At 44.8% G+C, this 23,677-nt stretch overlaps 1 protein-coding gene across 4 annotated transcripts in view; it reads right to left on the bottom strand.

The window, feature by feature from the left end:
- LOC147442647 (calcium-transporting ATPase 5, plasma membrane-type-like) overlaps nt 1–22,958 on the bottom strand; it is a 48,136-nt gene extending 25,178 nt beyond the window's left edge. Inside the window, exons 1-4 of one of the 4 annotated variants that reach the window (XM_086528763.1) lie at nt 22,562–22,958; nt 21,309–21,706; nt 20,458–20,522; nt 16,687–20,355 (exon numbers count right to left, since the gene is read on the bottom strand). In XM_086528763.1, the coding sequence (XP_086384889.1) occupies nt 17,105–20,355; nt 20,458–20,522; nt 21,309–21,331 (3,339 nt within the window). In that variant the 5' untranslated portion in view covers nt 21,332–21,706; nt 22,562–22,958 and the 3' untranslated portion in view covers nt 16,687–17,104. Of the gene's footprint in view, nt 1–16,686; nt 20,523–21,308; nt 21,721–22,561 lie in introns of those variants that run through there. The other 3 variants (XM_086528762.1, XM_086528761.1, XM_086528760.1) reach the window with 3 other exon arrangements.
- Between the last annotated feature and the right edge of the window lie 719 nt (nt 22,959–23,677).

Below are 23,677 nucleotides of genomic sequence, written 5' to 3'. Positions count from 1 at the left end.
GAAAAAGCAACCTTGGTGTGAGCGCAAGACCGCCAAGGCTATACTCGGGTAAGAGAAGATCCTTCTCTAACACAGATTGCCAGCAAAAGAAGAACCGCAAGAACCTCAAGAACTCAAGAACTCAAGAACCTCAAGAACCCAAAAACCCAAGACCCGCACGAACCCAAGTTCCTCGTGAACTTAAGAACCGATGACTTCAATGGATGGTCATCACCCGAAGCGGAATGGATACTTCGCATGGAGGTCGTGAGCATGGGAGTGGTAAAGAAGAGTTTTCCCCACCAGGAGGTTTTTCCGACCCTCCCCCTTCCCCATCTACGTCAAGGATTGCACTAACTCCTATGGAGGCTTTCAACAAGATGATAATGGACAGGAAGCTAGAAAGCGACGAAAGAATGGCAGCCATAGAGCGTCAATACGACGAACGAATGGTAGCCATAGTAAGTGAACGAGAAGAAAGATTGGCAACTATAGCGCGTAAGTATGAGCAACCACGCTTGGAAGCCCAAGTAAGACAAGCCAAATTGGATCAAGAGCGCGCAGAAAGACAAGCAGCATTGGACCACGAGAACAAAGAAAGAGAAGCAAAATTTGGTCGTGAGAACAAAGCAAGAAAAGAGAAGAGCGACCAAGACATGAAAGAATTCTTATGACTCTTTTCAATTATGCAGGCGCAGTTTGAACAGAACCAGGAGAAGGACACTCTCTCAATCTCTTCTTCTCCAAAGAACGACACACATGAAGATTTGCATGATGATAAGCATGATACTTTGGATGATAATGACAAGCATGATGAATTGCATGATAATGATTGGCATGATGATTTGCATGATCAAGATGTGATTTTTCACAAGCATGATGATTTGCAGAAAGATAATGTGATTGTTCACAAGGATGATGTGTTAGTTGATACTTTTTCTAGTGAAGCTAACCTCATTGCAGATTCGATCAATCACGAAGAACCGATCTTGGCTCTCGAGTCGAGGTCCATAGAACCCCCACACGAAGATCCGATAGATCCCAAAGAACCTATCTTGGCTCTCGAGCGAAGGTCCAAAGAACCCTCACAGGAAGCATTATGTGTTCGAATGATTAGTCAGCACGCATTGTTTGAGTGTTTCATTCGTGATGCTTTCCTGTATTTTAGTCATTGTCCTTATGTGATCCCTTTTTACAGGCATGACTTATTATACGATGAGCACGATTCACTCATGAAGAGCATGGATGTATGCGGATGATTCATGAAAAGATGAAATGTTTTCACCCAAGGAATTCACATTCCATGTCCCTTACTTGGTATGATACAGTATCCAAAAGAGCACAAGAAGGATTGAGCATAAAGCATCAGCATTTCCATTGTGTTTTGCCACAGTTGATTGATTTAGATCAAAAAAACAAGATTCGACCCCATTGTTTGCGTGTGTTTGATGAATGGTTTGGCACTCCGTCACTTTGTTCATCTGCATTGCATGCACAGTTTTTTCGAAAGAATAGTCTTTTTCCAGTCACTTTACATGGAATGGGTATGTTCATGTTTTTGTGTTGGAAGTGGTTTCAGGAATTTTCAGCCTCGGAGATTCTTGAAGAAGGTAGACGCATGACTATAGCCGAAGTGGAAGCATTGAAGGAGCCACAGAAAATTTTGTGTCGCTTTCGACGTGGCCCAAAGAAGCAAGCGTTGTAGACCTTTATGAAGTTCAAGTATCGCACGACCCAGCATCAGAGTGGGCCGACGAAGAGTACTTTATAGGATTTTAGACCCTGTTGACGATCTCCCTCGCCGCCATACAATTCGGTACCAGCACCTCACTTTGAAAAGGAGAGGATGTCACGTGCACATTTAACTAAAACCGGCCCGTAGGGCGGTAGGAGTTGGCTTTCACCCGAAATTCTTTACTTTACTTTACTTTAGGCACACACACAGAGCACTTTGCAAAGAGAACCTGCGACGGAAATTAACACTTGAATACACACACGGCTCGGAAGCTAGAATGCTCCGAGCAGACACCGACAACCTGTAGGCCCCAAAATTGGCGCCCCTTTCGGTATTTCTTTATTCTTTAGGAGGGTAAATTACAAGGTAAGGTCCTGGGAATCCTTCAAGTGTATCCACCTAGATACCATTTGCTTTGGCCAAATTTCGGCAGCATAACAACCCCAAAACTTGCGCGAAACCAATTCCCCTGCTAGAACTCACTTGCACTGGCGTATACCCTCTGTTTCCTGCCCAAAATCAGTAAATTCAGCACGTTGTATTTACTGGTTTTTGCCCTGTTTTCAGCCCCAAACAGTCCCCTAACTGTCCTCTGCCAATGAGGCACGATTCCCAATGGTCCTGGCGTCCGTATGGCTGAAAAACAGTGAATTTACAGCGCATACACAGCGCTGATTTTGCACCTGTACGGTGAGGTTATGACCCTCACCAGTGCCTGCTTTGGAGTAGCAGTTAGCTACCCCTGTTCCTGCTCAAGGAGGCTCTTGCCTCAGCACAAAAGCATGAACCCACACAACTGTACATCAGTCAAATGAGTAGCCCTCTTGTGGGGCATCACATAATTGCACGTAGGGGAGAGAGAGAGCAGTGTTTAGTGTGCACGGCATCACTCCTAGCACCACACTGTACATGAGAGGGAAAGGAAGCACTCCAAAGCTCTTAACCTGTGACAAATGCAAAAGGAGGCTCATCCCAGCTTAAAAATTCAGCGCCCATTTTTCTGGAAGAGGCAAGTCCCTGAAAATGTGACACTCGACGCATTTACAAGCATTTTCCCGTTTCGGGTTCGCCGCTTAAAAATATCCCAACCGACGCGTCAATTCACTTCGCGGCAGAGTTATAAAATGTTCCCCTCGTCATACCGGAGATAATGGCGCGAACACATTTCACAGCCCAAAATAGCAGTTCCCTAAATTTTAGGAGATGCTTCCGTTGGGCTCCTACTGGTCTTCTGACCATCTATCCTCATTGGGACCGCATCCAAAAGTGCAATGTGGCCCAACTGTTGGATACTTTTTGTTGGTAGTCCCACCTTGACTTTACGCCTTAATTGAGTTCACTTCCTAGTATCCACCAACTTGCTAAGTGCGACGGGGGGACCTATATGATCTTGCTCTGAGCCTAGACATCCTCTTACCATACGAATTCCAATGCCGACCACTTCCCGTCTGCGGGTGAATCTACCGTTCACATTGGCCATACAATGTCCGACCGTTTGCTACTTCAAAAAGAGGGTCTCAAAACAAATAAAATAAACCCCATTGGAAAGAAACCAACAACCAAGGTTAGCAGTTGCCACATCTCTGTGACATGGTTAATCACTGATAATCGATTGTGGCATACCATGGTACTTAAACACATTGTACATGAACAAGCGTGCCATCTGATCAGATTTTATCTTCTTCCTGACAGGGATAAAATGGGCCTGCTTGCTGAACCTGCAGATAATGGTCCATATACCATCATTCCCTGTTGGCGTCCTTGGAAGATCAAAGATAAAGTCCATAGCAATGCTTTCCCATGGCTTATCCGGAATCGGCAGTGGTTGTAACAACCCTGGTGCCTTTTTCCTGTCAAAGTTGACCTTTTGGCAAACTATGCATGCTCGCACAAAGGCATCCACATCTCTTCTCAAGGTAGGCCAATAGAAGAATGTCTCTACCCCCTTAACTGTTGCATCAATGCCACGATGCCCTCCATACGGTGGGACATGACTCTCTTCCATGACCTTATGTCGCAGTGGCCTAGTGACACAAAGTCTGCCATGCATCATCATAAAACCATCTCTGAGGAGGTAGTGCTCTTGATGTTGCCCCTCTTGTAACTGTTCAAAGATCCTTGCAAAATCTTCATTAGCAATATACTGTTCCTTCATGTCATCTAACTCATGATGATAAGGAATTGACATAGCTGAAATTTGTGGCTTTCTTGATAATGCATCAGCCACAACATTCTTCTTGCCTTCAACATGCATAATCTGGAAGTGGAACATGGAAAGAATGTTTGCCCATCGCATATGCTTTTCGGATAACTTTGACTGTGTCAAGAAGTATCGCAACGTCTGGTGATCTGTTTGGACAACAAAATCAGCACCTAAGAGGTAGTGCTTCCAGCTAGAAAGCGCATGAATCACGGCCAAGAGCTCTTTCTCATAGACTTGCATAGTCCTCTCTGGCCCTTGCAAAATTCGGCTTTCATAAGCTACTACCCGTCCGTCTTGCATTAGCACTACTCCGATGCTACTGCCACACGCGTCACACTGAACCACAAATGACTTCTTGAGATCTGGCAAAACAATAACTGGATCTGAAGTCAACTTTTCAGAGACTAAAAGCTGAAATCTCTTTTTGGGTCCATCTGAAAGTGACCTCTTTCTATTGCAATGCGTGAAGAGGCGATGCTATCTCTGCAAAATTTCTGATAAACCTTCTATAGTAGGAACACAATCCCAAGAAGCTTCTGACATCGTGCACAGTCTTCAAGTCTGGCCATGTCTTGATAGCTTCGACCTTTGCGGGATCCATTCTAACACCATCCTTTGAGACTATGTGGCCCAGAAAGTGGATCTCTTCGAGGAAGAATTCACTTTTCTTAGGATTCACAAGTAACCTGTGACTGCGCAGCTCTTCAAACACAATGGTGAAGTGACGCCTATGCTCCTCTTCATTCTTCGAATACACTATCATGTCATTGAAGAACGTTCCAACAAACTGTTGATGCGAGCGGAAAATCCGGTCCATCATTCTGATGAACGTGGCAGGAGCATTTGTTAGCCCAAACGGCATCACTAGAAACTCATAAAGACCAAATGTCGTTCTAAACGCGGTCTTGTGCACATCCTCTGGCCTTATACGAATCTGATGGTACCCACTCTTAAGGTCTATCCAGCTGAAAATTGCACCACCCTCTAAACGATCAAGAATATCATCAATGCGAGGAATAGGAAACCTATTCTTGATGGTATTCTTATTCAACGCACGGTAATCAATACACATGCACCATGAGCCATCCTTCTTCTGCACTAGGAGCACTGGGGAGCAAAAGGGTGAAGAACTAGGCTGAATCAGCCCCTTCTCTAATAACTCCTCAACCCGGCCCATAATCTCTTTCTGCTGCGTCGCACTAACCTTGTAGGGAGGTCTATTTGGTGGGCTACACCCTGGCACCAAATCTATCCGATGGTCCTCAGGTCTCTCTGGCGGCTATTGCGACGGTAATGAATCAGAAAAACAGTCACTAAACTTTTGCAAAAATGCTGACCTTTCTTTATCTAACACAGATAAATTTGATTGATCACTATCTGAGACATCACGTGCAAAAATCAAGTACACAGAAAGATGATTCTTTATTACAGAAGTGGTAGCAGAAGCAGATACAATAGGGACTGACTCTCCTTTAAGCTTTACATCCACGATGTGAGTTTTGCCCCTATGCTGTACAGTGATCTTTTTGTTGTAGGCATCCAAGACTCCATGCACTCGGAACATCCACGGGATCCCCAACAAGGCGTCACAACCTTCCAGCGGCATGATGTAGAACTCTTCAGTGTCCACATACGACTGAATATTCAGACGCAGTTTTCCAATGATGGGAGTAACACACTCTGAGTGGCCAGGACATGCCAACCCTGCCTCTGCTGTGTACCCCATCTCTTCAGCTTTGATGCCCAACTTCATAGCTAACTCTGGTGAGATAAAGTTGGCTTTGGCACCTGGATCAAAGAAGATGAGTGCCGTCTGATCCCTAACTTTACCCCATGCCCTGCATAACTCACTGGCATCTGTGCTGGGCCTATCACCCACCATGTATGGCACTAAACCTGCCGTGGGTTTTGGCTTCTTGCCTTTCTGGTCTTCTTTATCCTCTGAGTCAGCTGGCCTTTTCCTTTGTGGACAATTGATAGAAAAGTGACCAAGCTGCTCGCATATAAAGCATTTGTTCTCAGCCATTAGGACCTTCTTTTCCTCGAGCGACTTGCGCACAAAAGGCTTCCTTTTCTATTTCTTTGCCTGCGCTCCAGAAGTCCCGGCTGAATCCTTGTCTTTGGTGGCCTTTTCTGACCCATGTGACGCATCAGGAGCCGTCTTCACAAAGGGCTTCTTCGCTGAATTTTTCTTTTGCTGCCCTCCTTTGTCACTGCTCGGAAATCCACTGTCCTCTCCTTTCAACAAGGCAAGACCAGTGTTCGCAACTTCCATAAGCTGAGTAAGGGTAGCCACTCTGTTCTTTGTACAGTAATCGCGAAGCCCTTTAGGTAGCCCACAACAGTACTTCTCTATCTGCTCTGTCAATGGCACAAATCTGTAGGAGGTCACTGAGAGTAATGCTTTACAAAACCTCCTATTGTACTCCAGCAAGCTCTTGCACGAAGCTGAAGTAAGCTGGTGCCAATGTCAGGACATCGGCTTCAAATTCATTTGATAGCCAAGCAAATGCAAACATTTGCTTGAAGTAAACCCAAGTGGCGGGTGCCTGTCCTTGCATTAACAATGTCGTCCACCATGTAAGCGCATTGTCCTTTAAGAAAGTGGCAGCTTTCCTGACCTTCGAGGCCTCGGTAAAATTCCCTCCCGCATAAGCTGTATCAAACTGCTGGAGGAAAGTGAGTGCCTTTGTCTTATCCTCGAAACCACTGAAGGTACTGAACTTTACCGCTGCACCACCTTCTTTGTAAGCCTTCGGCTTCTCTAGTGCCCCCAAGTTGTCATACGGGATGGTCTGCAACATGGGCACTGTACTAGGCATGATCGGCACGTGTTGGCCATTCACATTTTGCTTCAGAGGTGCGATATCTGGCTGCTGTCCAGAAAAACCAGCCATGCCAAAATGACCTTGTGGCACCCCAAATTGGCCCTAGTTGCAGTGGAAACCTTGTTGCATGCCGATACTACCATACATGGGGTTTGGCATGATACCTTGCATACCCCCGAACACTGTTCTTGGCATGTACGACTGACTTCCAGACGCATAGCCAGCCATACTTTGGAACACTGATCCACCCCCGAAATACCCAAGATGTACCGTGGGTGGTGGAAAAACTAAGTGCATAGCCTGGTATCCAGCTCCCTGTCCATTCAAGACAGCATGCTGGCTCTGAAAGGTGGCGGAGTGAACTGGCATAACCTGTGGAATAGGCGTTCTAGCCACCTGTTCAAGCACAGGAGGAACCTGCTTTGGAGCCCCCGACTCCGCAACATGCGAGTGTTCCCTTTCCTCCTGCGCCACATGAAGTACCTCGGCTTGAGCTTCAACAAGCTCCGTACGCGGCGTAGGTTGCCTATTTTGCTGTTGCACTGGTGGCGCTTGCAAGAATTCCATAAACCTCGGATTCTGCACCAGCTGCGAAAAGACATTCACCGCGGCAACTAACTGAGTCTTGAACGCATCATCCTCAAGTTGCCCTGTCATAAAGCCATGTACTACTGGAGGGACATTCACGTTGACAGGAGGTACAGACTGACGTGGCCGTGAGCTCTCGCCAATCTCAAAAACTGTAGGAATCTCCTGCCTGTCCTTTGAAGAGGAACCCTCTTCCATAATTCCCTGCCCCTTGTCAGCCATAGTGTAATCCCCGTGTTTCTGCACTGTGTGTCTTTACCCTGAACAATCCAGGCTTACTCTTTGAGGAAAAAGTGATTGATGTCCGGCAACGGAACCATGAAACCGGCCCGTAGGGCGGTAGGCGTTGGCTTTCACCCGAAATTCTTTACTTTACTTTAGACACACACACACACAGAGCACTTTGCAAAGAGAACCTGCGACGGGAATTAACACTTGAATACACGCACGGCTCGGAAGCTAGAATGCTCCGAGCAGACACCGACAACCTGTAGGCCCCAAAATTGGCACCCCTTTCGGTATTTCTTTATTCTTTAGGAGGGTAAATTACAAGGTAAGATCCTGGGAATCCTTCATGTGTATCCACCTAGATACCATTTGCTTTGGCCAAATTTCGGCAACATAACAACCCCAAAACTTGCGTGAAACCAATTCCCCTGCTAGACCTCACTTGCACTGGCGTATACCCTCTGTTTCCTGCCCAAAAACAGTAAATTCAGCACGCTGTATTGATAGGTTTTTGCCATGTTTTCAGCCCCAAACAGTCCCCTAACTGTCCTCTGCCAGTGGGGCACGATTCCCAATGGTCCTGGCGTCCGTATGGCTGAAAAACAGTGAATTTACAGCGCATACACAGCGCTGATTTTGCACCTGTACGGTGAGGTTATGACCCTCACCAGTGCCTGCATTGGAGTAGCAGTTAGCTACCCCTGTTCCTGCTCAAGGAGGCTCTTGCCTCAGCACAAAAGCATGAACCCACACAACCGTACATCAGTCAAATGAGTAGCCCTCTTGTGGGGCATCACATAATTGCACGTAGGGGAGAGAGAGAGCAGTGTGTAGTGTGCAGGGCATCACTCCTAGCACCACACTGTACATGAGAGGGAAAGGAAGCACTCCATAGCTCTTAACCTGTGACAAATGCAAAAGGAGGCTTATCCCAGCTTAAAAATTCAGCGCCCATTTTTCTGGAAGAGGCAAGTCCCTGAAAATGTGACACTTGGAGCATTTACAAGCATTTTCCCGTTTCGGGTTCGCCGCTTAAAAATATCCCAACCGACACGTCAATTCACTTCGCGGCAGAGTTATAAAAAGTTCCCCTCGTCATACCGGAGATAATGGCGCGAACACATTTCACAGCCCAAAATAGCAGTTCCCTAAATTTTAGGAGATGCTTCCGTTGGGCTCCTATTGGTCTTCTGACCATCTATCCTCATTGGGACCGCATCCAAAAGTGCAATGTGGCCCAACTGTCGGATACTTTTTGTTGGTAGTCCCACCTTGACTTTACGCCTTAATTGAGTTCACTTCCTAGTATCCACCAACTTGCTAAGTGCGACGGGGGGACCTATATGATCTTGCTCTGAGCCTAGACATCCTCTTACCATACGAATTCCAATGCCGACCACTTCCCGTCTGCGCGTGAATCTACCGTTCACATTGGCCATACAATGTCCGACCGTTTGCTACTTCAAAAAGAGGGTCTCAAAACAAATAAAATAAACCCCATTGGAAAGAAACCAACAACCAAGGTTAGCAGTTGCCACATCTCTGTGACATGGTTAATAACTGCCACGTCCTCGTGACATTAACCCTATGTATACGTGGACAAGCTACTTCATGATGACAAGGGTTCAGTTCAGTTCAGTTTAGTCAGCCTAGAATAGGAAGTGATCTAGCACTTTTGTCAGTCTGTTCGCAGAGAGACCGTGCATGTCCAAACACTTAGATTAGATGCATATTCTCTGGTTGCACACAACATGATCATCAGATTTCCATCAGAACCCATCAGGGTATTTTTACACTGCATAGACCTATTTTCCCTATTTTTGACATTTTTCACTTATTATTTTTAAGTGACTTTTGTTGGAAACTAGGTAGGGCAATTTGCTAAGTTTGTATATATAGAAACCTAGCGCTAGCACTCTCTGGCAGAAGAGGCAACAGGAGCACCTTTGCTCAACAGGCACCTTCTCAGCAGAACCCCCACAGAACCCTAGCGTTTTGTACCATTTGCAACAAGCTAGCGTTTTTGCACCCAGATCAACCAGTGTTTTTGCACTTGTAGATTCCCAACAACAGTAGAACAACAAATCAGCCTAGCATTTTGCATTTGCAAGACAACTGGCCACAGCAGAACCAGCAAAAGCCCTAGCGTTTTTACAAGGAGACGGTTTTCAGCCCTAACATTTTTGCATCAACATAACACTTCAGCGTTATGCAAATTCACCGCGACGGAACCCCAAGAAGCATCAACGTTTTCAGTTTTCAGCAGTCAAACTCCGCACTAGAAGTCTTGAACCTCGCAGATCTCACCTTCCCGCAGCAGATCCTCGCCGCACGGTCAGATCTCGCAAAGTTTGCAATTTCAGCCCGAAAAACACAGATTTCAACATCTGCGTTTTCAGCACGTCGTCATCGCATCATCAACATTGACATAGAGTCAGTATTCAACAGATAAAGATTTGCAGATTTCAGCCATAGTATTTTCAGATTTTAGCCCGTTTCGTCATCGACCTCACCCTGGTCGACATCGTCGGCAAGTCCATTGCATTGTAGAGATTTGTGCGATCAATAGTAGACTTCTCTCGCCATAGAGAGTGGGGCCTTTGACGGAGGGTTTGACAACATTCTGGTGTCGTATTCTTCTCTTTCCATCTCTCAGCCTCAGCACCTTCATTCACAGTGTTCATTACTTTGTTTGTGTCCATTGCACTCTCTCACTAAAGGAACGGAAGGCTCTTCCTTCCATAAGTAAAAGGAACCCTTGAGCATAGTTCAGAGCACTCATCTTGAGAAAAGTTCAACATTCACTTCCGCTGCACCTTACAGAAAACCAAAGAGAGAGAGAGAAGATCTGTCACGTGACACATCCAACCCTATGTGTCCGTGGACAAGCTACAACATAACAAGGGTTCCGTCAGTCCAATCGTCTAGATTAGAAGTGTTTTGGCACTTTTGTGAGTCTGTTCGCAGATCGTGCATGCCCAAGCACTTAGTGTAGATGCATATCCTCTGGTTGCAAACAGCATGATCATAAGCATTCCCATCACAATCCTTCACGGAAATTTTCCAGTGCATTTAGCCTATTCTTCCTATTTTTGACATTTTTCACTTATTATTTTTAAGTGACTTTTGTCGGAAAGTAGATAGGGCAAATTCAGTAAGTTGTATATAAGCAAACCTAGACTAGCACTATTTGGCAGAAGAGGCAGCAAGAGCTCCATCGCTCAACAGGCAACTTCTAAACAAGAACCCCTTGGTGGTTTTCCCCTCCAAGCAAAAGACCCCCCATGCTAGCGTTTTCCATCAACATCAGCACTAGCGTTTTTCAGCAGACATCATCGCCATAGGACCCCAGCCACTGGCGTTTTTCATCAAGGCTACTCCGCAAGACCACCTCAGTCCCCTAGCGTTTTTCAGAACCCAAATCGCCCTCTGTTGGCATGGCGATTTTCAGCAGATGAAGACCATCAGTTTTCAACCCTAAGACCATCAGTTTTCAGCCCCAAGTACCCGCAGATTTTCAACCATAAAGACCAGCAAAGGCAGCGTTTTCTCTTGCGTTTTCAGCCGCAACAAAATTCAGCCTATCAGCCTTTTGGGACAGCAGATTAAGAGTAGCTGATTTCAGCCATAGCGTCGGTCTCGCCATCCCCATCGTCGACATCGACCTAGCCTAGACTTACATCCGTCACATGCATTCAGTTTGTACCAGTTTGTGCAATCAATAGTAGACCACTCTCGCCGACAAGAGTGGAGCCTTCGGAGGAGGGTTTTACACATCTTTGATGTCATATTCTCTTCTCTCTATATCTCTCAGTCTCATACACTTGCACGCATAGTGTCCATTCACTTTGTTTGTGATCATAGCACCTTTCTCATGAAGAACGGAAGGCTCTCCCTTCCGTAAGAACAAAAGGAACCTTGAGCACAGTTTGGAGTACACATCTTGAGCAAAGTTCAAACATTCATTCCGTTGCACCTTACATTGGTATTAGAGCTTTGGCAGTGTTCTGTATCACTCAAGGAAAGCACCATAGAATTTTTTTTGCTTGTTGAGGTCGCACGAACCCAAGTTCCCTTGGGCGTGTCGATTCCTAATCGTGTTTTTGAAGAGTGACAGGAATCCCAGGAAAGAAGGGCTTATCCAGCCTCCCCTTGTGCCTCTTTTCACTCATTGAGAGCGGACCGTGCACTTAGTGGCCGGCCAATCGACGTGAGGTGGGAAAAAGCAACCTTGGTGTGAGCGCAAGGCCGCCAAGGGGTGCGCCTGCGGAAAAGAGCAGAACTCGGGTGAAGAGAAGATCCTTCTCGAACAAAGATTGCAAGCTAAAGAAGAACTCAAGAACCCCCAAGAACCAAGACCCCCCAAGAACCCAAGTTCCTAGTGAACTTAAGAACCCAAGACCACAAGAACCCACGACTTCAATGGATGGTCATCACTCGAAGCAGAATGGATATTTTGCTTGGAGGTGATGAGCATGAGAGAGGCGAAGAAGAATTTTCCCCACCATGAGGTTTTTCCGACCCTCCCCCTTCCCCATCTACGCCAAGGATTGCACTAATTCCTATGGAGGAGTTGGAGCAGATGTTTATGGAAAGGAAGTTAGAACATGAAGCAAGACAAGCAGAAAGAATGGCAGAATTTGATCGTGAATGCAAAGAAAGAAAAGCAGAAATGGATCGCAAACATGCAAAAAGAAAAGCAGAAAGAGAAGCAGAAAGAAAGGCATCCATAGAGCGTGAGCATGAGCAAGCGCGACACATGCAAGAGTTCTTGCGACTCTTTTCTGAAGTGCACGCACAGATGCAAGAGATTCAAGAAAAGGAGACTCTATCAGTCTCTTCTTCTCTAAAGCATGATACACATGATTTGAATGATAATGATGAGAATGATGATTTGAATGCCAATGACAAGCATGATGATTTGCATGATCAAGATGTGATTTCTCACAAGCATGATGATTTGCATGAAGATGATGTGATTGTTCACAAGAATGATGTGTTAGTTGATACTTTCTCTAGTGAAGCTAACCTCATTGCAGAGACGATCAGTCACGAAGCACCGATCTTGGCTCTCGAGCCTAGGTCCAAAGAACCCCCATAGGAAGTACTATGTGTTCGAATGATTTGTCAGCACGCATTGTTCGAGTGTTTCATTCGTGATTGTTTCTTGTATTTTAGTCAGCGTCTTTATGTGATCCCTTTTCCTAGGCATGACATATTGTACGTTGAGCACGTTTCACTCATGAATGAGCATGAATGTATGCGGATTGTTCATGAAAAGCTGAAAAGTATGCATTCAAGGAAGCCACACTCCGTGTCTCTTCCTTGGCACGACACAGTTGTAGAAAAAGCACATGAAAGTATGAGCACCAAGCATGGGCATTTCCGTTGTGAATTACCACAGTCGATTGCTTTAGATCAGAAGAGAGATTCAATCTCATTGTTCGCGTGTGTGTGATGAACGGTCTGGCACTCCGTCTATTTGTTCAACTACATTACATGCACAGTCCTTGAGGAAGACGAGACTTTTTCCACTCACTTTACATGGAATAGGTATGTTCATGGTTTTGTGTTGGAAATGTTTTCAGGAATTTTCAGCCATGGAGATTCTTGAAGAAGAAAGAAGCAGGCCTCTAGTCGAAGTTGAAACATCTAAGGAGCCACAAAAGACTGTCGCTTTCGGCGCGGCCCAAAGAAACAAGCTTTGCAGACCTTTATGAAGTTAAGTACCGCACGACCCACACATCAGAGTGGGCCGGCGAAGAGTCCCTTCCAGGATTCCGGATGCTATTGGCGATCTCCCTTGACGCCATACAGTTCGGTATCAGTACCTCACTTTGAAAAGGAGGGGATGTCACGTGACACATCCAACCATATGTGTCCGTGGACAAGCTATAGCATAACAAGGGTTCCGTCAGTCCAGTCATCTAGATTAGAAGTGTTCTGGCACTTTTGTGAGTCTGTTCGCAGACCGTGCATGCCCAGGCACTTAGTGTAGATGCATATCCTCTGGTTGCACACAGCATGATCATAAGCATTCCCATCAGAATTCATCAGAATCCTTCAGAGAATTTTCCAATGTATTTAGCCTATTTTTCCTATTTTTGATATTTTTCACTTATTATTTTTAAGTGACTTTTGTTGGAAAGTAGGCAGGGCAAATTAAGTAAGTTATATAAGCAAACCTAGACTAGCACTATTTGGCAGAAGAGGCAGCAAGAGCTCCATTGCTCAACGGGCAACTTCTCAGCAAGAACCCCTTGGTGGTTTTTCCCTCCAAGCAAAAGACCCCCATGCTAGTGTTTTCCATCAACATCAGCACTAGCGTTTTTCAGCAGGCATCATCGCCATAGGACCCCAGCCACTGGTGTTTTTCATCAAGGCTACTCCGCACGACCACCTCAGCCCCCTAGCGTTTTTCAGAACCCAAATCGCCCTCCATTGGCATGGCGATTTTCAGCAAATGAAGACCATCAGTTTTCAGCCCCAAGTATCCGCAGATTTTCAGCTATAAAGACCAACAAAGGCAGCTTTTTCTCTTGCATTTTCAGCCGCAACAGAATTCAACCTATCAACGTTTTTGGACAGCAGATAAATAGTAGCAGATTTCAGCCATAGCGTCGGTCTCGCCATCCCGATTGTCGACATCGACCTAGCCTAGACTTACATCAGTCACATGCATTCAGTTTGTACCAGTTTGTGCAATCAATCGTAGACCACTCTCGCCGACGAGAGTGGGGCCTTCCGAGGAGGATTTTACAACGTCTCTAGTGTCGTATTCTCTTCTCTCTATATCTCTCAGTCTCATACGCTAGCACACACAGTGTCCATTCACTTTGTTAGTGATCATAGCACCTTTCTCATTAAGAACGGAAGGCTCTCCCTTCCGTAAGAACAAAAGGAACCTTGAGCACAGTTCGGAGCACTCATCTTGAGCAAAGTTCAAACATTCATTCCGTTGCACCTAACAAGACAACACAATAAAAACAGCATATTTGATTCTTTGAAAATTGCTACATATATAGGGAACTTGAACTAACATCACCCACTCCTTTTACCATGCAAACGCCACAGACTGGAGGTGTGTAACTACATGCTACAAGAGCAACTCCCACAAGTTAGACGACCGCTCGATGACCAAGGCTTGAAACCCAACAATTATGAGCTACAGAGAGGATGTTAGAGTTAAGGCATCTCAAGTGAATTGCCCAATCTGTTCCCATTATTTATTTTGACTTAGGTATTTATTTTACTTATTTGTCAAAGTTTAGGTAGGGCAATTTAGTTAGATGGGTATAGATTTAACCCATCGCTCCTATTGTACACTTATTCATTGCCAAGGTTGATTGGTTCATGATATTCTCTCTCTCCCTCTCTCTCTCTCTCTCTCTCTCTCTCTCTCTCTCTCTCTCTCTCTCTCTCTCTCTCTCTCTCTCTCTCTCTCTCCACCATTCCGCATCACCGACTTTGACAGGTTTAATCTCGTAATAAGGCAAGAGAACCAATCTTTTGGTAGTGGATCCTAAACCTCTAAGGCTTGAGCTACATCATAGATTTCTTTGGGGAGTGTCTTTTTTTTTTTTTTTTGGGGGGGCGGGGGGGGGGGGTTGTTTGGGGTTGGGCTTTTCATTCACCTTCCAAGCTTTCACTCCCACTTACGAATTTTCTCACATACACTCATACCCTTGGTTGTGGATTGCCAACCCTTTCACTCCTCTCTCTTGGTAAGGATTCTGAGCAACATAGGTTTTGCCCAAGCATTTTACCCACTTTTTATTGTTTCCTAGTTTGTGGATTCTCCCGGGGATATTTTTAGAGGTTTTGCCCAACTAAGTATTTGCTCACTATGTTCCTACAACCCGAGTCCAATCTTTGGTCATCTTGTATCATTTTCCTCTGGTGTAATGAGTTTTCAGCTTCGTCTCTCTATGCACTAAGTTATCCATATAAAGTCTCTATTTTTAATCTACAGGAACATGCTAAAGTGAGGGTGTAACTTTATTGAGGGTGTTCATAATATTGAGCGCCAATATGGCTACTCAAGTGTGTCCACTTATGCGGACAACAAAGGGTCAAGGAATGATTGGATCCACCAAACGAGGGCTGTCCAAAAATTTGGATACAGCACCGTATGCCCGTCCAAACAACACTTGAGGGCCCAAAGGCTCCAAAACCTCAGTCCCTTGTCCCCATTCTAGAAAATGAGAGCTCAGCAGATAAGCTCAGTGAAGGGAGTTATTGAGTTGCAAGCTCCTCAACTTCTCTATCCTTTTGTTTAAGGGCCACTGCAAGTAAGCTTCATTCAAGAAAATTATGCACTACCTAGTGTTGGACAATGTGGCTCTAGAGCAAATTTCTAAAGAGCATAAGGATACACAATCCCTAGATTCTCCAAAAGCTCTTTGCTTCTTTAAGAGTTACCTTTACTGCTACAGGACTTCCTTTCAAACCCCCTTCATATGACACTTCGCATTCCTACAATAAGCAACCTCTCTCTTTTGGAGCGTCATGTAACCCATTTCTTGTTCAAAATTGAAATTTCAGGGAAGAATAACTAAAGAGATTTCCCCACTAATATTACTACGTGTCACGTGTCTAATTTAATTTGAGATGAACAGACAAACTACTTACTTGCCCACCCAATTACCATTTTCCCTTCCTTCAATTTCCTCTCTCTCTCTCTCTCTCTCTCTCTCTCTCTCTCTCTCTCTCTCTCTCATATTGGGCACACACTCCACTGTATCAGTGATCACACATACCATACACATTTCCAATCAATAGCACCTCTAGTTTCAGTTTAGTATCCCTCTTTTTTTGTACCCAGACATGGTATCAGGTTCACTAGTTTGTAACGGTTTGGTCTCATAGGTCATTTTGTCCTTTTCGAAGACGTTAATATATCGTTTCATTTCATTGCATTTTCTCCGCCCCCTCCCCTGCTTGTCTGTCTCAAGACCAAACCAATAAGAAAAACAACATAATCAGTGCATGCCTCATGCTCCAGAATAAACACTTGCTAGAGAATCCATTTTGAATACAAGAAGGAAAAGATTGGTGGATCTTACAAATCCTCCGACAGAAAGATCAGATTGATCAGACATATGTAGAAAAACAAATGTTGATCAGACATGTTGAAAAACTGAATAATATAATTAAAAAAATGTGAAGTTGGTTTTGGTTTGAAAACTAATTTGTCGGAATATGTAGTGGGAATAATAACGGATTTGCAGATGATTACAAAGGCAGAAGGCCACGATGTCTGACTAGTTTAGCTCTAAGATTTCCAATTGCAAAAGAATGTTTGAAAGGGAATGAGATATGAGGAAAATATAAAGTGTTGCAGATGTTGACATGTTTAGAATGTACGTCCATTTCCATCCTCTGATTTGAAGTCTTGTTTAAGAAAAAGAAGCCATCCTCTGTTTATTTTAAAAGACTGAGACCATGGCCCACTCCAATCCGAGCATGCACATGCCACAAAAAAAAAAATTGATGGATACCTTATTATTCCATGATGTGAAGGGATGAGGTTGTCCAACAACACTAGCTTATGGTGTGGCTACTAGCTTCTCCACCAACTGACACACCACCTCCAGCAGCGATTCTTTTACGTTTTTTGATGCGACGCTTCTTCGTCGTAAATATTGCCTTCTTCGGTACCGGTATGAACTTGACGAGGAACGCAATAGGCCAACTAACAAAGCCTATAGCAATGCTGATCAGCCAGTACTGCCAGCTTAGCTTCACTGTAGATGCAAATTTATTCAAAAATTGTACTATGATGGCCTGCAATACTACTGTAGCACCCACAATCCCAAGAAACAGCCAGTTTGTCAGCAGACCTCGGAAGACATTCTTTTCTTCGAGCTTTCGTGCGTTCACTTCATTAAAGACCTGGCAAAACACGAAAGCATTGAATATAACTGTTCTGTTGACATCCTCTGCATCTGCACCATCCAACCTCAAAATGCTAGTGCCCTTGAACTGCAAGACAAGAAGCACTGTTACTTGATACATTGCTTGCGACAAAATATTGCGCCACATGATATTTGAAATCAGAGGGTCTTTGAGCCCAATGGGTGGCTTATCCAATAGGGTATCACTTGGGCGCTCGGTAGCAAGAGCAAGGGCTCCTAGAGTATCCATTATAAGGTTAACCCAAAGCAGCTGTACAGCAGTTAATGGAACATGGCCAGCCGACACAGCAGCAACAAAATTGATTGTAAGTGCAGCCACATTCACAGTTAGTTGAAACTGGATAAACTTCTGTATGTTGAGGAAGACCGATCGGCCCCATCGCACCACGCGCACCACCGATGCGAAATTATCATCCATGATAATGATATCTGAACTCTCTTTTGCAACTTCAGTACCTTGAATGCCCATAGCTAGCCCAATATCGGCTTCTCGAAGTGCAGGTGCATCATTGGTCCCGTCACCCGTGACAGCAACTACCTCACCCAGCTCTTTCAAGGTTCTAACCATCAACAACTTATCTGTTGGTGATGACCGTGCCATAACCGCAATTTGAGGAAGCTGTGCTGCTCTCATCTCATCACTGTAATTACGAAATGTAACACCCTCAATGGCAAGATCCCCTTCTTTAAGAATCCCACATTCTGCAGCTATTGCCCTAGCTGTCATTATATTATCCCCTGTAATCATCCGTACCTTAATACCAGCTGCTTGGCATCGCCTCACAGCCTCGGGAACCTCCGGTCTGCAAGGGTCTTTGATCCCAATAATCGCAAGAAGCGTCAAAGGCCCTTCTGGAATCTTCCACTCTTCCAGCATATCATCTGAAGGAACCTCGGTAGGTTCCGTGTATGCGAATGCTATGCAACGCAAACTTTCAGCAGCCATACCGTCTATCACTTTCGCTAAGTGGTCCCTCTCATCAGGGGTCATTTGCATTGCAGAGTTATCAGGGTGCAACAGCTTGTCACTGTTTTCAAGTATCATTTCCGCAGCTCCTTTCCAATGCACATGCACCTTTCCATTATCCACACGTCTTACTGCCACCCCTGCTCTTTTCTTGATAGAGTTGAATGACTCGACTTGCAAGATAGTAGACTGACGTCTCACGTGTGCATAGTCCATACCTAACTGCAATCCCCAGACCAATGCTGCCTTTTCTGTGGGTGACCCAGTTACTTCTGGCTCTTCGCCTTCAGATGCTATAAAAACACTGCCAGTGCTATTCTGTGCAATTCCCTCGATCATTAACTTTTGGTATTCCCGATCCAAGCTGCCTAGATCTGCGACAGGATCACGCATTCCACCTCCTACCCATGCCTTAGTCACAGCCATCTGGTTGAGGGTAAGAGTGCCTGTTTTATCGCTACAAATTGTTGTCGTACTCCCCATTGTCTCACAAGCAGACAACCTCCTCACAAGAGCCTTGTCTGCTATCATCTTTTTCATAGCATATGCTAAATTAAGGGTAACAGCAAGTGGAAGACCCTCTGGCACTGCCACAACAACTATTGTGACTGCCACTTCAATTATTTCAACAAGCGTGTTGAAGATATCCCCACCTGAAGTTCTCCCTGCCTTAAACCTTCCAGAATCACCTGCACCATCCATATGACCCACAAAATAGAAGATGATTGATATCCCAAAGACGAAACCTGCCACAGAAAGGCCAACTTTCCCCACAAGCGTTGCTACGCCATTAAGCCTTACTTGCAAGGGAGTCTCCTCTCCATTGTCTTCACCAATTGCCGCCATTAGCTGCCCCCATTCTGTTAGCATTCCCACAGCAGTGATCACCATGACACCATACCCATCATCCACCTTGCCACCTGAGAGTAGATATGGTGACTTATGACTTACATGTATAGGCTCACTCTCACCTGTCAAAGACGATTGGTTTATGTATAAAGAGTGCCCATCAACAAGCAGACCATCTGCTGGTACTTGATCTCCAATCTTGAGAAACACTATGTCCCCAACCACTAATTCGAATATGGAGATTTGCTTCCTTCTCCCTCCTCTGATTACCTCAACCGGAATATTCCTTTTCTCTTCATTCAGTACTGAAAACTGAAGTGATTGCCTGTAGTCAGTAATGGACGTCACCAAAATGACAATTAACACAGCAACTGCAATGCTGACCCCATCATACCAACCCTCTTTAACACCATGAGTTTTCATTTTTAAGCCTAGAGATATGACACCACAAAACATCAAAATGATAAGAGTAAGGTCTTTGCATGCGTCCCTAACATACACCCAGAAGCTTTTGGCAGGTTGTCTTGGGTAGTCATTAATTCCAAAGCCTTTCCTTCTCTCTTCTAATTCAAGTACATCATCATTAATACCCTTTTCAGCACTTGTTTTCAGCAAGTGAGTAATTCCTTTGACACCCCCTAGCTCTTCAAGAACCCCTGTTTGATGCTCTTGGACAAGATGTACTAGCTTCTGTGGATCAACTTTCACATCTTCCAATGCATGTATTGCAAGTGCCCCTGCTTTAAGAAAAAGATTGATCGCCCTGATAGCATGCGCCGTGGCACGAAGCCGTCGAAGGCGCTCAGATCTGAGCTCTGCTGCAAGGTCAACCGTATACCGGAACCTGCGTGCAGCATTGAGGACAAGAGTAGCTTTCTTCCAGCGCTGAAGACTGGTAGGGGGAGGATTCTTACTAGGTATAAAAAACACGCCTTCATCTGTACTATCATAGCCATCTTCCGAAGATTCCTCCTTTAAGTTTGATGCTTCTAAAGGACTTGAGGATGATACTGAATCCTTCTTTTCTGCACCATGATCACCGGAGAGGGAGCCTCGTGTTGCTGTCATAATTTAAGGCTCCTTACACAATCGGCTCCACGGGAATCTTCGATACAAGAAGCGTGCAAGCCGTACACGCATATGCAAGGACAAGGCAAGCTGACCCTCTATCAACGGTACTGCACTTTGTTCTGGTTTGAAAAGCTTCCGCTCCTGCAGAGTGAACAATCTGTAAATGCACATAAAGTGTAAGGGTTGACCAAAGGTGATCCATGCTTTGAGTTACAGAAAAAGACAATGAAACAAAGACACCTTCATGCTTGCTAGCAATACCAATAACATTTCTAATGCAGTGTGAATATACTCTTTGCATATCTCTGCACATATAATGCCCAAAGAGCAATGTTAAGAACCAGCAGCAATGCTACAATAAATGAAAAGCTTTGACCGTGCATGGTGAAATAGACCATACAATCTAATTTCAAGTAGGAAGGCTATGTTCATAGTATATCATGAAGACTATTTGCTTAAGTCATGAAGGCTTAAGTCATGAAGACTGTCTTTCTTTGATTCTTTGGTATTTGAGACAGAATTGCTGCCCCAAAAGAAGTCATGTTTTCCAAATTCCATCTGAATCAGGTTACATCGTGTATATCAGTCTATCCTTTCAAACAGGTAGACAGATTTCAAATACCTCTGAACAATAAATCCACACTTTTCCACGTTCCATCACCGCTATAATCACACATACAAGGAAGGCAATGGGCAATATTGAATCTGCTTGTGGAATCGCTAGCAAATTGCAACAAATACTTTTCTGGCTATGTACTTCACTTAGGCAGTGGATACTGCCTAAATGCAGACGCAGACGTAAGTAAGTACCCAAAAGCAGTGATTTCTTGTTTTGGCACTCATCCAATATGGGGGTTTTCCAATTCATGTATACAAATGAAATGGTACCAGCCAGTAAAGCAATAAATCTCTCTCTCTCTCTCTTCTGCATAAAAAGAGATACCTCTGTCTAAGTGAAGGCAGCATGCAGCAGCTGATGCAGAGCCATAATATTGATTTGCCAAGAGAAATGCCGAAGGACAGATCCAACTTTAATATCCGTACTGCGCTGACTTACTGCACGAGGATAAAGGAGAGAATCAAGAATATCTGCTCCACAGGGGTGCAAAATGTAAATGAGCAAGCCTTGCGAAAGGGGTGTGCAGAACGAGGCCTGTGTATAAATCTCTCTCTCTATCTCTCTCTGCGCGTCTGTGGGCGTGTCTCGTGTGAATGCCCTTCACGTCCTTCCAATTTGACGGCGGGACCGTTGATGAATTGGCCATGCTTTCAGGCTCAGCCATGACTACATGTTTAGTGAGTTTCCGAGAAGCTGCTTGAGGTCCAGACTCCAGGTAACAGCTATCCAAAATTGACTATTAAGCACCGTCTTATTATTAAGCACCGTCTAATAAGACACGGACAGACCGCGAGAGAGAGAGAGAGAGAGAGAGAGAGAGAGAGAGAGAGAGAGAGAGAGAGAGAGAGAGAGAGAGAGAGAGAGAGAGAGAGAGAGAGAGCGTGCGCACATGCACCAATAACATTTCTAATGCAGTGTGAATATACTCTTTGCATATCTCTGCACATATAATGCCCAAAGAGCAATGTTAAGAACCAGCAGCAATGCTACAATAAATGAAAAGCTTTGACCGTGCATGGTGAAATAGACCATACAATCTAATTTCAAGTAGGAAGGCTATGTTCATAGTATATCATGAAGACTATTTGCTTAAGTCATGAAGGCTTAAGTCATGAAGACTGTCTTTCTTTGATTCTTTGGTATTTGAGACAGAATTGCTGCCCCAAAAGAAGTCATGTTTTCCAAATTCCATCTGAATCAGGTTACATCGTGTATATCAGTCTATCCTTTCAAACAGGTAGACAGATTTCAAATACCTCTGAACAATAAATCCACACTTTTCCACGTTCCATCACCGCTATAATCACACATACAAGGAAGGCAATGGGCAATATTGAATCTGCTTGTGGAATCGCTAGCAAATTGCAACAAATACTTTTCTGGCTATGTACTTCACTTAGGCAGTGGATACTGCCTAAATGCAGACGCAGACGTAAGTAAGTACCCAAAAGCAGTGATTTCTTGTTTTGGCACTCATCCAATATGGGGGTTTTCCAATTCATGTATACAAATGAAATGGTACCAGCCAGTAAATCAATAAATCTCTCTCTCTCTCTCTTCTGCATAAAAAGAGATACCTCTGTCTAAGTGAAGGCAGCATGCAGCAGCTGATGCAGAGCCATAATATTGATTTGCCAAGAGAAATGCCGAAGGACAGATCCAACTTTAATATCCGTACTGCGCTGACTTACTGCACGAGGATAAAGGAGAGAATCAAGAATATCTGCTCCACAGGGGTGCAAAATGTAAATGAGCAAGCCTTGCGAAAGGGGTGTGCAGAACGAGGCCTGTGTATAAATCTTTCTCTCTATCTCTCTCTGCGCTTCTGTGGGCGTGTCTCGTGTGAATGCCCTTCACGTCCTTCCAATTTGACGGCGGGACCGTTGATGAATTGGCCATGCTTTCAGGCTCAGCCATGACTACATGTTTAGTGAGTTTCCGAGAAGCTGCTTGAGGTCCAGACTCCAGGTAACAGCTATCCAAAATTGACTATTAAGCACCGTCTTATTATTAAGCACCGTCTAATAAGACACGGACAGACCGAGAGAGAGAGAGAGAGAGAGAGAGAGAGAGAGAGTGCGTGCGCACATGCACCAGCAACGTAGAGAGATGCGGTGAGGGTGATCGAGTGCCAATCGGCCAGGGGAACGCGCACATGCCTTGTGATGCCTGCCGTTTTAGTGAGAGAAGTGAAGAGAGAGACTCTGTCAGCAGCGTCGGATCAATCTAAAGTGTTCCCACCACTCAAACGGCTACCATCGACGTTGAACATGAAGGCGGACCGGTGCCATGTTGATTGTCGGAGGTGAAGAAGCAGTACATTAGTGTCGGGGCGTGGTGGGCCTCTGGTGGGCTCACTATGCTTTTCCATCGGAAGCGACTGCCGACGGCTTGCATGTGTGCAAGCTAACACACACACACACACACACACAGATTCTAGGTTTTTTTTTTGAGAAAATAGTGGAATTTGTATTTTAAAAAAGGACGGAATAACTAATACAAAGGTCCCTTGGGTAGGGGGAGGGACAACCCCAAAAGAAAAGAAGAAAGATACATCTCTAAAGTGGATTTCATGGATAATCTGCTAGCAGAAAAATACAGGGGGAGGATGGTGCTCCATTGTTGCCATCTATGTAATCTTTGGAGCTGTGTGACTGGGGACCACTGGTGCATTTCTGATTTGCATACAGAGC

Source organism: Adiantum capillus-veneris, chromosome 14 (assembly GCF_014529385.1).
Source record: "Adiantum capillus-veneris isolate H3 chromosome 14, ASM1452938v2, whole genome shotgun sequence".
NCBI lineage: Eukaryota > Viridiplantae > Streptophyta > Polypodiopsida > Polypodiales > Pteridaceae > Adiantum > Adiantum capillus-veneris.
Note: the sequence above shows the minus strand (reverse complement) of the source record. Positions and strands in the feature narration are given on the sequence as shown.